The 12805-nt window shown below is 45.6% G+C and overlaps 1 protein-coding gene across 3 annotated transcripts in view; it reads left to right on the top strand.

The window, feature by feature from the left end:
• Nucleotides 1-9933, top strand: part of TMEM44 (transmembrane protein 44) — a 36360-nt gene extending 26427 nt beyond the window's left edge. For 2 of the 3 annotated variants that reach the window (XM_067034253.1, XM_059063853.2), the window contains exons 10-11: nucleotides 4484-4516; nucleotides 7467-9933. In XM_067034253.1, coding sequence (XP_066890354.1) covers nucleotides 4484-4516; nucleotides 7467-7577 — 144 coding nt within the window. In that variant the 3' untranslated portion in view covers nucleotides 7578-9933. The remainder of the gene's footprint in view (nucleotides 1-4483; nucleotides 4517-7466) is intronic. The other variant, XM_067034254.1, reaches the window with a different exon arrangement.
• The last annotated feature ends 2872 nt before the right edge of the window (nucleotides 9934-12805 follow it).

The raw sequence follows: 12805 nt of genomic DNA, 5'->3' as shown, positions 1-12805 counted from the left end.
TTTCAGGTCCCATTTAGCAAGAGACCTTAAGTGAGAAAATGTACTGGGGGAGTTAGGTGGAGGTTAATTACCCTGAGTCAATTCTTAGAAGTGGAAAGGCTTCCATCAGGAAAACAGCAGGGTCAACCACCAGCAAAATGGGCCGCTGTGTCTGCCTGGGTGCCACTCATAAAACCTCTTCTGGCCTCCGCAGTCTCTGGAAGATTTCCCATCACGCTGCCTGAAATCCAGGGAAGAGCTCCTAACTGAGCTCCTGCCTCCATCCCTCCTCCTTTCAGTGCTGTCCTACCCAAGATCTTCTCAACACTCAATCAGTCCCATGGCCTTCCTGCTCTAAGGCCCTCTGTGGCTCCTTACTGCTTACAGTTTATGTCCAGACCCCTTAGCCCGATCTCTAGGACAGTTCATTGTCTGGTTCTGGGCTAACTCTCAAGGTTTTCCTCTGCACATCCAGCCAGCTTTCCCTTCTCTGGGTTCCTTTGCTCATCTGTCTTCTCCTGCCCTTCAAGGCCCTGACTAAATCCTGCTTCCTCTGGGAAGCCTTCCCTGTGTTCTTGAATAGGGTTGCTAGATTTAACAGGCAAAAAATACAAGAGGCCAGTGAATTTGAATTTCAGATAAACACACCTATACTAAAACATTATTTGTTATCTGAAATTCATATTTCACGGCGTATCCTGTGTTATCTGCAGCAGCCCTGCTCCTGAATCCAACTTGATCATGGCCATTTCCCACCCTTCCCTGGGCCACTTCTTCAGTTCTGAGCAGCATATGAATAGCAAAATTTCTTCCAAAAAAATCGGGAACATACAATGTTCTATGTCAATCATATCTCCTGTTTTAATGGGAAAAAATCATTTTTAAAAAATCAGGAACAGGAGCCAAGGTTGCCAAGGCCTTTCCCACTGGTGGTCTTGGAGTTTGGCCTAAATACAGTATTTGCATCTCCTTGTGAGTGGAGCTCAGAGGTGCTCACTCCCAACCCTTGCTGCCCACTGTTGTAATACATAGGGCTTCATCTCGGCTTCACCTTCATCCCAACCTTGGGATGTCCCTGCAGTGAAACTGTCATCTTTATAAGGGAAACCAGCTCAGTGTGGGTCAGAACTTCTCTCTCACTGATCCAGTTCACCATGGGCCTTGCATACAGCACTCCATGGCCTGTGATCCATTTTTCCTCATATCCCATTTTCCTCACGACAGCCCAGGAAGGAAAAGCTGAGTGGGGAGTTTGGGCTGGTAGAGAGGAGGAAAGAAAGTATGGGAGGTGAAACCGTGCTTGACCCAGAGTAAGTGCTATAGAACTGCTTAATTATTAACTACTAAAGAAATTGAAAGGATGAGATTTTTGAAGCGGACTGTGTTAAGGTTTAAAAGCCTGTAAGGTACTAGGAAAATCAAAAAGGAAATCTACTTGATGAAATCTAACATGGAACTGTAGCTGGCGTGTATCTGGCCAATCTCAAACTTTATGATCAGAAAAAACAAAAAACCTTTATAATGGGTCCTGAGTCCAACACCATTTCACCTCGCCCATCTTAGGGAAGTCACTTCTCCCCAGATGTAAGAGGAGGGAGTTGAACAAATGGTCTCTGAGGGCCCATCCAACTCCCAGTCTTAGAAAGTGACCCTGTTTCCTCAGTGGCTGAGACACACCTCAGAGTCTTCAGGAACAAAGGAGAACTTACCACATGCCCTGTGGACAGGGCCTATAGGTTGCTTCTTGGTTTCAGAAGCACGAAAAAGTGTGCTTTTAGAAATGAGGTGAATTGAAACCCTACATGCTGTGGTTCACGGAGATGATGGAATTGTGGTCCTAAAGACAATTCAAGGATATGTGGAAATGCTCACTATATTTTAAGAGAGAAAAGCCATTTGCATAATTTGGTGTGTGTGTGTGTGTGTGTGTGTGTGTGTGTGTGTGTGTGTGTATTTCAGAGGGCTATTCAATAACTGTTCATAGAGGCCCTCTTTTAGGGATAGAATTCTGGGCAATCTTTAGTTTGGGTTTTGAAAAAATTTCTATGCAAAAATGAACAAATTTTTCTCTTGAAACAGGGAAAAGACTACAAAAATGTTTCTTTATTTTTACTTCTTTGTCGGGGGTGGAGAGAGACCTCAGTTACAAAGATTTGGGTTAATTGTATTCCTTAGGCACGTTATCTTTGGTTTAGAAAGTAACTTAAAAAAGAAATCCTGGCTACTACTTCCACTAGAGGGTACTCTTCTGCAATTTTAGATTTTGCTTGTGATGCTGAAGATTTTGGAAAGGAGGTTTCAAGGTTTCTTTGCAAATTCAGTTGGAGGACTCTTAAACGGCTTTATTTGTTTGCTTGTCTTTAAATACACTTTTTCTTTTGGAATAATTTTAGATTTACAGAAAAGTTGCAAAGGTAGGACAGAGAGTTCCTGTATACCTTCACCCAATTCCCTCTAACGTTAACATCTTGCACCACCATGCTGCATTTCTCAACACAGAGAAATTAACATTAGTACATTACTATTAACTAAAGTACAGACTTTATTTGGATTTCACCAGTTTTTCCATTAATGTTCTTATTCTTAGCATATTTTCTTTCATCTCTTTTTTTATTTCTATTACATTTGCAGAAGTTATGTAAATTTTTCCACCGGTGTTGTCATCAACATTTCCATCTTTTGCAATGTGTGTGGAAACATCATTTTTAGTAATTTTGTGTGTTCTCCATTTAATCTTTTTTTTAGTTTATGTTCTCCCCAGCAGGATGTCATTAAAAGATGAATGCTATGGAATTATCACAGTTTTGTTAGGTATTAATGGCATTGTGCTTAGGATTTTTTAAGTCCTTATCTATGAGATACATACTGAAGTGTTTACAGATGAAATTATTTACTTTAAAATACTTCAGCAAATAAAAAATTGGGGGAGCTAGAGCAAATGAAAGAGGATATGTCCACGGGTGTTCATTAGACTATTCTTTTGCTTTTGTGTATGACTGAAAATCTTATAATTAAAAAGTTGTTCAAAAGAAAAAGGCATCGTACAGCTGAAGTCAGTGGTGACTCCGGTTTTCTAGGTGCATTCTGTCCTCCTGTGGAACGGGGGAAGGAGTTCATAGGTACCCGGATGGTAGCACGTGACCTGGAAGGGGTGGGTGGGAGAGGGAGGGAAGAGGAAGAAACTGGGGAGACAACTGTCAAGCTTCATTTCTGCCACTCACATCCCCATATCCTGCCCTCCCTCCTGCAGCAGCCACCCCATCCTACCCAGCAGGGGGCAGGGAACTCTTGTGGGGGGCACCGACCAAGGACCCAGCTTTGGTGCCCCTTCCCTGCCCTCCTCAGTTTCAAGGTGGGACCTCTGCCCTCCACCTCCAGTCTGCTGCCCTTCCACTGAGCTTGGGGCACAGCTCTGTCTGTCAGCACAGCCTGGGTCAGACCTCTCTGCCTGACTCCACCCCTACCTCCAGCTCTGACCCAGAATGGGACTTGTGCAGGCCCCAGAGCAGAGCCCCATCTCTGGGCTAGAACAGTTATCAGCAGACAAATAGAGGTGTTCAATAAAGTTTTTATAATCTTAACAGGTACACAGCTGCACACACGCACGCACATACAGATTCACGTAACAGACTTGCTGAGTGCATTCCGCCAGCCCTGCCAGTCCTGAAGACTCAAAGTTGAGTCAAACTGCAGCCCTCAAGGAGCTCAGAAAAACCAAACAAAAGCAAACAAACAGAAGTTGTTCAAAATGGAAATTTTAATAGAATTGAACAGTAGGGGCTTTGTTTCAATGTGACAATAAAGCCAAATCCTGTGTACTGTGCAGATTGGCAGCAGTTCAGTGTAACAGACATATACAGATCAGTATAACAGATATTTGCAGATTTATAGCTTATGAATACACATATACACACACACACACACACACACACACACACACGTGTCCTGGGCACTACAGGAGGTGCTGGACGAATGAGAGCAGACGGCGACACTACCCTTCAAGGACCTGAGCCAGACATACTTGAGGCTTGGGGTGGAACCAGCCGTGCAGTAAAGGCTGATTAAATATGAATCTTGGCTGGTAGCAAATACCCCATAGTTTCAAGATGAGAATTTTATTTGCATCTCTCTTTCTTAGTTTTATGGGTTTGAGTTGACTCATCTCAGCCGTGTGGTTAATAAATGGAATCTTTATTATTATGATTATGCCTAATAATAATTTCTAATAATAGTAATTTTTAAAACTGCATAGATGATAATTTTTTCAAGGACCTGTAGCCCTTCATAATTATCACAATTATCCTACTGACCATTTAATTAAGTTGTAGCCACTAGCAGCTGCTGCCTTTTTGCTTGCTGAAGTCAGTTGTTCCCTTGCCTCCAGACCAGTGGAGGGCCTGCCTCCTGGCTCACTGAGCAGACAGGGGCTGGCGCTGATCTCTGTTCTGTGATGGTGGCAAAATCTAGTCAACACTTTTTTTAAATCTCTCTTTTTATTCTGCAGCAGAAGTATTGGGAAGCCCTAAACTCGGAGCAGGTATGGACAATCGTGCTCTCTATTCCACAAGGGACTTCCTGTGGCTTGATTTCAGTTCCTGTTTTTGTGAGCCCCCCTTGGATGGCTGGGCCCGTGCCAAATTCCTCTAGGAAAAAAAAGAGTTTGAAAATGAGAGGAGAGTCTGAAAGTCGAGGGTGTTTTCCAGGCTCTTCATTTCAGAGTTCTTTCTGCTTTGTCCAAACCTTCTAGTAGGGGCTCAGAGAAGTTACATAACCCAAAGAAGAAACGTGCTTGGGACAAGAGTTTTTGAACAAGAGGAAGCCCAGCAGGTCACTAATGGTAGTGGTGCCGGGAGTGGCTGCAGGAGTTGAGATCAACATTCCCCTATGTTGTCTTTGTGAGAACTTGGGCAGCTGGCTGCTGTCTCTATGCCCTCCTCGCCTCCAAATGACAAATAAGCACATGAGGGCTTCCCTGGTGGCGCAGTGGTTGAGAGTCCGCCTTACGATGCAGGGGACACAGGTTCGTGCCCCGGTCCGCGAAGATCCCACATGCCGCGGAGCGTCTAGGCCCGTGAGCTATGGCCGCTGAGCCCGCGCGTCCGGAGCCTGTGCTCCGCAGCGGGAGAGGCCACAACAGTGAGAGGCCCGCGTACCGCAAAAAAAAAAAAAAAAGCACATGATTCATGACAGCCACCTGTGCCTGTCACCTCCCACGGTTTTTTTTTCAGATAAGAGATTATCTTTTGCTCAAATTCTCTGAATGCCTGGATTCCAGTGATGTTTTTATTACTTAAAATGACATTTTAAAACAGATTATTCTGGGAATTCAGAAGGAAGAGACTTAAATTGTTTTCGAAGGCTTAACCCACTTTAAAGAGTGCACCTGACCAGAGTGGTGGGCTGTTTGCCAGTAGCGGAACTGGTCAGGAGTAGCAAGGATAACTCTTAAGAAGACATTTTAGGAGCTGGAGCAGTGGTTCTGACACATCAGGGTGGCTAAGAACCACCCTAGGAGCTTGTTCAAATGCCAAGCCTTAGGTCCCAGCCCACAGATAGGGTCTAGGGTGGGTCCCCAGCCTCTGTCTTTTTATGAGCAACCTGGGCCCTCCTGGTGAGACTGGTCCAGAACTGAGACCTAGAATGTGGGTCTCCACTTGAAAACAGAATTCATCCAAAAGCACACTGTCCACTCTCAGAGAATGGAACAGGCCCCCACTTCCACTACTAGGCAGCTGGGTCTCGGAGGCTGAGGGGCCGGGGAGCTCTTTTACTTGGGATCTCTGATAACGTCTGGAAGGAATTTGCTTACAGGTGTCCCCCCAAGTCCACAGCCACAGGTGGATGAGAAATTAGCACACATGTGCCTGACACAGCCCCAGACACGTACAAGGGGCTGAGCTGCACCAACGAAATCAGCTCAGTCCCTGGCCTGCAGGGTTACTGGGGATGAGGTGGTCTTTTTAACATGATGCTGTTTTTCATGACCAAGTAGTAGAACTCAGTTCAGTTATGAGCAGTAAATCAGTAATTGAACAGGACTCTCTTTCTGTTGGAAGCAAAGCTATAATTTGTGTTTCATAACTAGTGGGGTGTGGGCATTATCTTTCAGTGCCTCAGTGAGACTTGAGGACCTTGTCCTGACCCTCTAAGGACTGGACTGTTTGATTCTGCTCAGGTTTGAGTAGCTGGTGGAACACTTTTCTTGGAGTGCATGTCCATGCCTGGCTCTATTTTCTTGCCCAAATATTGTCTGGCCCGGGCTGACACATCCTATGTGGCCTTTGTTTGTTGTTTCCTGGGTCTTTTGCTGCTGTCAAATGCAACCTTATGACTCAGAATCACCAGTCACAGAAACTCAGAAATGAGAGATGGTATTATCTAGTTGCTGATTCAGCTTCCCAATTTACACATGGAGAAATCAAGAGCCAGAGAAGAGAAAGCAAGCTCTCTCTCTTTTTTTTTTTTTTTTTTTTTTTTTTTTTGTGGTACGCGGGCCTCTCACTGTTGTGGCCTCTCCCGTTGCGAAGCACAGGCTCCGGACGCGCAGGCTCAGCGGCCATGGCTCACGGGCCCAGCCGCTCCGCGGCATGTGGGATCTTCCCAGACCGGGGCACGAACCCGTGTCCCCTGCATCGGCAGGCGGATTCTCAACCACTGCGCCACCAGGGAAGCCCCAAGCTCTCTCTTTTATCTGTCGTTTTAGAACAATAGGAGGATTTTGCAAACACCTTCATCAGTGCTTGTGTGCTCACCTATTTTCTTTTTCTTTTAACCTTTTTTTTTTTAACCCCTGTGCATGTCAATTTCCCATACTTGTCTGAGTCAGAGTGATGAAATATTCACTGTCAGCGACCACCACTCTGGATTAGGTTTTAAATGTTTGTTTTTGACAAATCTGCTGACCTCAAGTTTAGAGGAAACACCACGTGGGGGGCAAGGGCAGACCAGTGCCCTGCTCCTATGAAGCTCTGTCATCTACCTGAGAGGACAAGGTGGACACCCAGGGCAGGGCTGCCCATGCTCAGCTGCAAACCAGTGGTACAAGCATTATAGAGAAGCTGGGGAGGGCTCAATGGGTGTCAGGATAGGCTTCCTGGAAGAGGAGGAACTTACCTGGGCCATATAGAATGGGTTGAGTTTGCCTGGTCTTTTCCAGGAATGAGTTAGGCAGGGAGGTGGGAATTCTCAGGATAAAGGGAACATGACTGAGTCTTACTAGAGAAGGACTTGGTGAAGAGGGGGGAACAGAGAGTAGGAGGGGAAGTAGGGCTGGTCTGTTCAGGGTGGCTGTCCATTAATTCCTTGATTTAAAGTTATACTTGCCCTGTTAGGTTCTAGAAACACAGGCCTGGTTAACTTGTCCTTACCTGTGTGTTCTTGTCTGTGCCTGGGCCATGAGAACCAGGATTGGAGCTGTTGTTGGGGAAATTGTAAGAGATGGGAAGGGCCTATTCCACCAAGGTACCTCTTGTGTCTTTTCTCCACAGTGGGATCCTGAAGACGTAAACCTTGGAGGGAACAAAGACAACATGGAGATATTCAGACCCCGGGTGCACAGGTGGTCTATGAAGCCAGTGGACTTGACCTCTGATAAGTAACACTTTCTGGAGCCAACTCAGTAGTAGCTCATAGCCCAAGGTCAAGGTTTTGTCAGGAACTGAGCAGGGATCAACCTGCAGAGACAGCCATGGCAGGAATTTAAGCTTCTGGCAAGGCCGCCTGTGAAAGTGAGGAACCAGGAGCTGTCACAGAGCTTGGCTGATCTGCACCGTGGCTCAGAATGGAGCTAAGACCTTGGGCCCTGTGGACAGACCTGGACACACCCAGAGTTTGTTCTGAAAATTCAAAGTTCACAAACCAATCTTGCTTTGAAATATAGTCTAAAATAGTTTGGCCTCTCTTTCCCCTTTCCCTTTGGATTCAACCCTACTCTGAATATCTGCTACAAACGAGTTCATCTAACAAAAAGCTAATATGTTTGGATCTTAGTAAAGCCCCACTGTGTAAGACCTGTCTAAGCCTAGAGAGAGGTGGGCCCGCGTTTGGGGGCTTTCGGACACAACCACAGGTTCTGATGGGACCTGGCTCCTGCCCTCCAGTCACCCACTTGAGTTTTCTGCTGGAAGTTGAGAGAGGACTGTTTGATCAACCAAGTGTTTGCAAGGTCACTGGTATTGCAAGGGTAGCAAAGCAAAGTACTCTAGGTACCAGGACTTGCTCCAGACTGGCCCAGTGTGTGCTGGGCTAGGATCTGCAGATGAAGGGAACTGTCTGCTTCAGAAGGTAACTGAAAGCATGCAAAGGGTAAGAGGTATGGTGGGAGGGGCTCGATTCAGGCACCAAAATCCCCTCTCAGGATTATTTTGGAGCTAAGGTGGGAGGAACGCTGCAATGAATAAAACCTGATTGAATGAACTGAAGTATCTCACCATGGAGCACAGAGCTACGTCTGAATCCCAGCTCAGCCACAGAAGTTGGCCACCAGGGGACCTGGGAGAAATGCCAAGAAACACAGCTCTGCTCCTGGCTGGCCCCTGGCAGCCTGTGTGACTCAGCTGCAGCTGCCCAGTTGCTCCTGAGGGGTAGTGCAAGTCCCAGCACTTGAAAGAGGGGGTGCCTCAGGGAAGCAGATTGTTCCACAGGTCTCCGCACAGATTCCAATCCCCTGCATGATATCTGAACTAGAAGTGAACCTAAAGCCACCCTATTTATCCAACTGCTTTGGACCCTGGATGTCTTTTAATGGAGTTTGCTAAAGTCACTTTTGCTTTGTGATCTTAATCACTGAAGCTGTACTTTGAGGGAAGATGAAACTTTTAACTGGGGACAGAGGGGAGGTTGGGAGAACATTCCAACAGATGAAACCACACAGAGGATTGAAAGCAGGGAAGGGGGGAATCTAGCTAAGGAAAGAGGACTCTGATGTGGCCAGAATGGGTATAGGGGGTGGGTGAAGAGGCTGGAAAGGAACCTGGGAGTTGGTGCTTAATTCTGTGGCTGACTGGTAGCTATTGCAAGATACAGAGTAGGAAGCTGACTGACATGCCTTGGGTGGGCCACAGCTGATTGGTGAGTTTTACAGCCCTGCAGCCACAACTTTTCAAGAAGCAGAAATGTACAGTCATGGATACAGGACCAACTTGGGGAACATGTTTAATTTGATTAGTAACAGCAGGGCAGGAGGAGGGCTCATCTTTGGAAAGGCAGAAGGCCTGGGGATAGGATGACATCCCTGGAGTTTGTCTTTAGCTCATCACCGCGCCCAACGGGAGGTTGGCTTATGTCCCTGGGGCACCAGAAATTGGTTGGATCCTAATGCAAATGGCCATTTACTCAAGAATATCAAATGATCCGGCTGACTTTGAGCAGCACAAACTACTTGAACTCCAGATGTTAACCATCTCTCTAGATCCCATCGTCCCTGCCTCTTCCTTCACAAACCAGTTGTTATCGTTGGCCAAGCTGGTCTCAAAATGGAATTCCAGAGTGAACCTTTGAACTGACAATTTTGGCAGCAAAGTTTGGCCTCATTGTTCAATGAGAATCTGCCTGTTATGCAAAGCTCTGGAACTCTGGAGCCTTTGAGAAGAGATGCCAACCCAAATGCCTTCCTCCTAGCAGGAGTGTTCCCACCCTGGGCCTCCACTGCAGCTTCATCTCTAGCTGTTAGTCAGACCAGGAGAATAACGGGAGTTACTTGCCCTGAAGACCCACTGAGCAGTGCAAGGGGGTTACCTACATTAGGGAGAAGCTGGGGAACCAACTGTGTAATCATCCTCTCCTGCCCACTCACCTGGAGATGAGAGATGGTATAATAGTTGTAATCGTGCTGCCTATTACCTGCATGGCTTGGAGCTTGTTACCTAACCTTTGTGAACTCCTGGGGTAGACTGAGAATAATACCTATCTGGAAAGCTTGTTGTGAAGATTAAATAACGTATATGAAATGCATAACACTACGTGACTCAAAGTACACATTGAAGAGGGATTCGTTTCCTTCCTCCCTATAATTCCTGGCCACATATGACCTGCAAGCCAGTTGGTTACCAAAGAATCAGACCCACAGATGGAAGGGACTTCAGAGGATTGAATTGCCTTGACAACACTCCAATAAGTGATTAAAGTGATTACCCACCCCCTTCATAAGCTACTCAAAAAAAAAAAAAGGATTTCACCCATTTTAATCTCCCAAGGAAAGAAGTCTGTGTGATTTAGGGAGAGCTCTATCCCTAAGATTTTCTTAAAACCCTGTTTAGATCGTGAAGAACCAATCCCCTTATCTCCCCCAGTACTTCAGTATGATGAAGAGATTTATGAGCCATCATCTGATGCCACACTCACATCTGTTACAATTGGGTATGAGCTCCTCCAGAGTAAGGAGAGGCACTGGGCCAAGGAGCATGGCTGGGCTCCAGTTCCTATGTCTGATTCAACGTGATCCTTGTTAAGTCATTTCCCTTTCTGATCACAGTTTCCTCATCTGTAAAATGAAAGGACAGATTTCTTTTTTTAAAAAAATCTTTTATGAATATGCCAGTGAATTTTTTTCCTACAGAAGACTGACATCTTCATAAACTCTCAAAAAGACAATATCAAGAGAAATTTCAGATATATTTAAAAAATATGTTTCATTATATAATATACACTTCTCTCTGTTTGGATTTTACTATCCATTTAAGGTAAAATTCCCCTTTTATGAAGAACCCAGTCTTTGCTGTAACAAGAAGAGATCACAGCATTTAACGTTTAAAATTTTTGCAGTTTCCTTCCAGTACTGAAAATGTTTAAATATGATATATGAATATTTTCCAGTGACAGAAAAAGAATTCTGTATCAATCATTAAGAAAAAGAAGAGCAATGTCTTAGTGTTTCAAGACTAATTTTGCAACATTTCCAAGATTCTCTCCACTTCTTTTGCCATCCCTTCTTGATCATCCCCCTCCACAGCTTCCAACTATGAGGGCATTGCTCTACTCTCTTCCACTTTTCGTTGTTTTTTTCCTGACATTCAAGTCGATGTTTTGACAGAGGAGGCTCTATCTTGAATGCACCCAAGATTTGGTGTAATGGTGACTAACATCTCTTCAAGAAGTTTACATTATTCTAAAGGTCATCATCACATGAGAGAGACAGTCTTAGAGTTCAGAGAACAGTGCTAAATCAAGTGACTTAGAGCACATATGATTTGCTGTTTCCTTACCCGACTCTGAAAGCCAAGCAAGGTACCAGGCATCCAGTACCGCTGCTTCTGGACTGGACACTTCATTGAACACAGCGTTAACTTCCAGTGTCTCAGTTAATCTGTCGCCTAGAGAACTCAGCATACCCTCCCAATTCCACTGGAAAATTTCCACGGGCAGTCGATATTGGCGGCAGAGGGCCAGGCTCTTCTCTTCCTGGTCCTCGGGGTCCTGCAGCTGTGATTGCAAGAGGGCTTAGTCCCTGTCGTAGGTCAGGGGCGCTCACCCCCTCTTCACCCTCCACTGGGCTCCTCCACGACCGTCCTGGCGCGGGTGGAGCTGAGACAGCGAAGGAGGCCACTGTTGGCACCGTCAGAAGTGAATCCCGACCTCCTGCTGGCTACTTCTCCCTCAGAGAAGCGGCCTAACCCCGGCAGCCTGCTTCCCATTTAAACCACTGCCTTGGGACTTCCGTGAAGAGAAAAAATGCCCGGCCCCGCGAGTGAGTGCCCACTAAGCAGCCGCCGCCTCACCCGAGTCGGGTGCATCCCACGCCTCCTCGCCTCCGGGGCCCCAGACCTGCGCGGGGTCCTGTTTCTCCGCCTCCGCCTCCGGGGAGCTGCTGAGGGCGGCTCCTGGGATGCATTTCACACCGCTGGTTTTGTAAGGGGATGATAACAAGATTACGGTTTCCAAATTATTGACAGCATTCAGCATCCTTTATGGTGTACTGGAAAACATCCTATTTGTTTTTAAATACATTTAAAATGATTTTTGAAATATAGTGCAGGTACACAGTTTTTAGAAGGAGAACCAGATTGTAACAAAAGGCTTATGAAGGAAAACAGCAGTGCCCTGCTCCTCCAACCCCAAAGGTCCTGCTTCTCGCGCGTCCACCTTTTTTTAAAAACATTTTTATTGGAATATAATTGTTTTACAGTGGTGTGTTACTCTCTGCTGTATAACAAAATGAAGCAGCTATACGTATACTTATATCCCCATATCTCCTCATTCTTGCGTCTCCCTCCCACCCCTCTAGGTGGTCACAAAGCACCAAGCTGATCTCCCTATGCTATGCGGCTGCTTCCCACTAGCTACATTTTACATTTGATAGTGTATATATGTCCATACCACTCTCTCACTTCGTCCTAGCTTACCCTTCCGCATCCCCATGTCCTCAAGTCCATTCTCTACGTCTGAAATTTTATTCCTGTCCTGCCCCTAAGTTCATCAGAACCTTTTTTTTTTTTTAGATTCCATATATATGTGTTAGCATACGGTATTTGTTTTTCTCTTTCTGACTTACTACACTCTGTGTGACAGTCTCTAGGTCCACCCACCTCACTACAAATAGCTCAATTTCGTTTCTTTTTATGGCTGAGTAATATTCCATTGTATATATGTGCCACATCTTCTTTATCCATTCGTCTGTCGATGGACACTTAGGTTGCTTCCATGTCCTGGGTATTGTAAATAGGGCTGCAATGGACATTGTGGTACATGACTTTTTTTGAATTATGGTTTTCTCAGTGTATATGCCCTGTAGTGGGATTGCTGGGTGGTATGGTAGTTCTATTTTTAGTTTTTTAAGGAACCTCCATACTGTTCTCCATAGTGGCTGTATCAATTTACATTCCCACCAACA

Source organism: Kogia breviceps, chromosome 5 (genome assembly GCF_026419965.1).
Source record: "Kogia breviceps isolate mKogBre1 chromosome 5, mKogBre1 haplotype 1, whole genome shotgun sequence".
NCBI lineage: Eukaryota > Metazoa > Chordata > Mammalia > Artiodactyla > Physeteridae > Kogia > Kogia breviceps.
The sequence above is the reverse complement of the archived record's forward strand: the minus strand, read 5'-3'. Positions and strand labels throughout refer to the sequence as shown.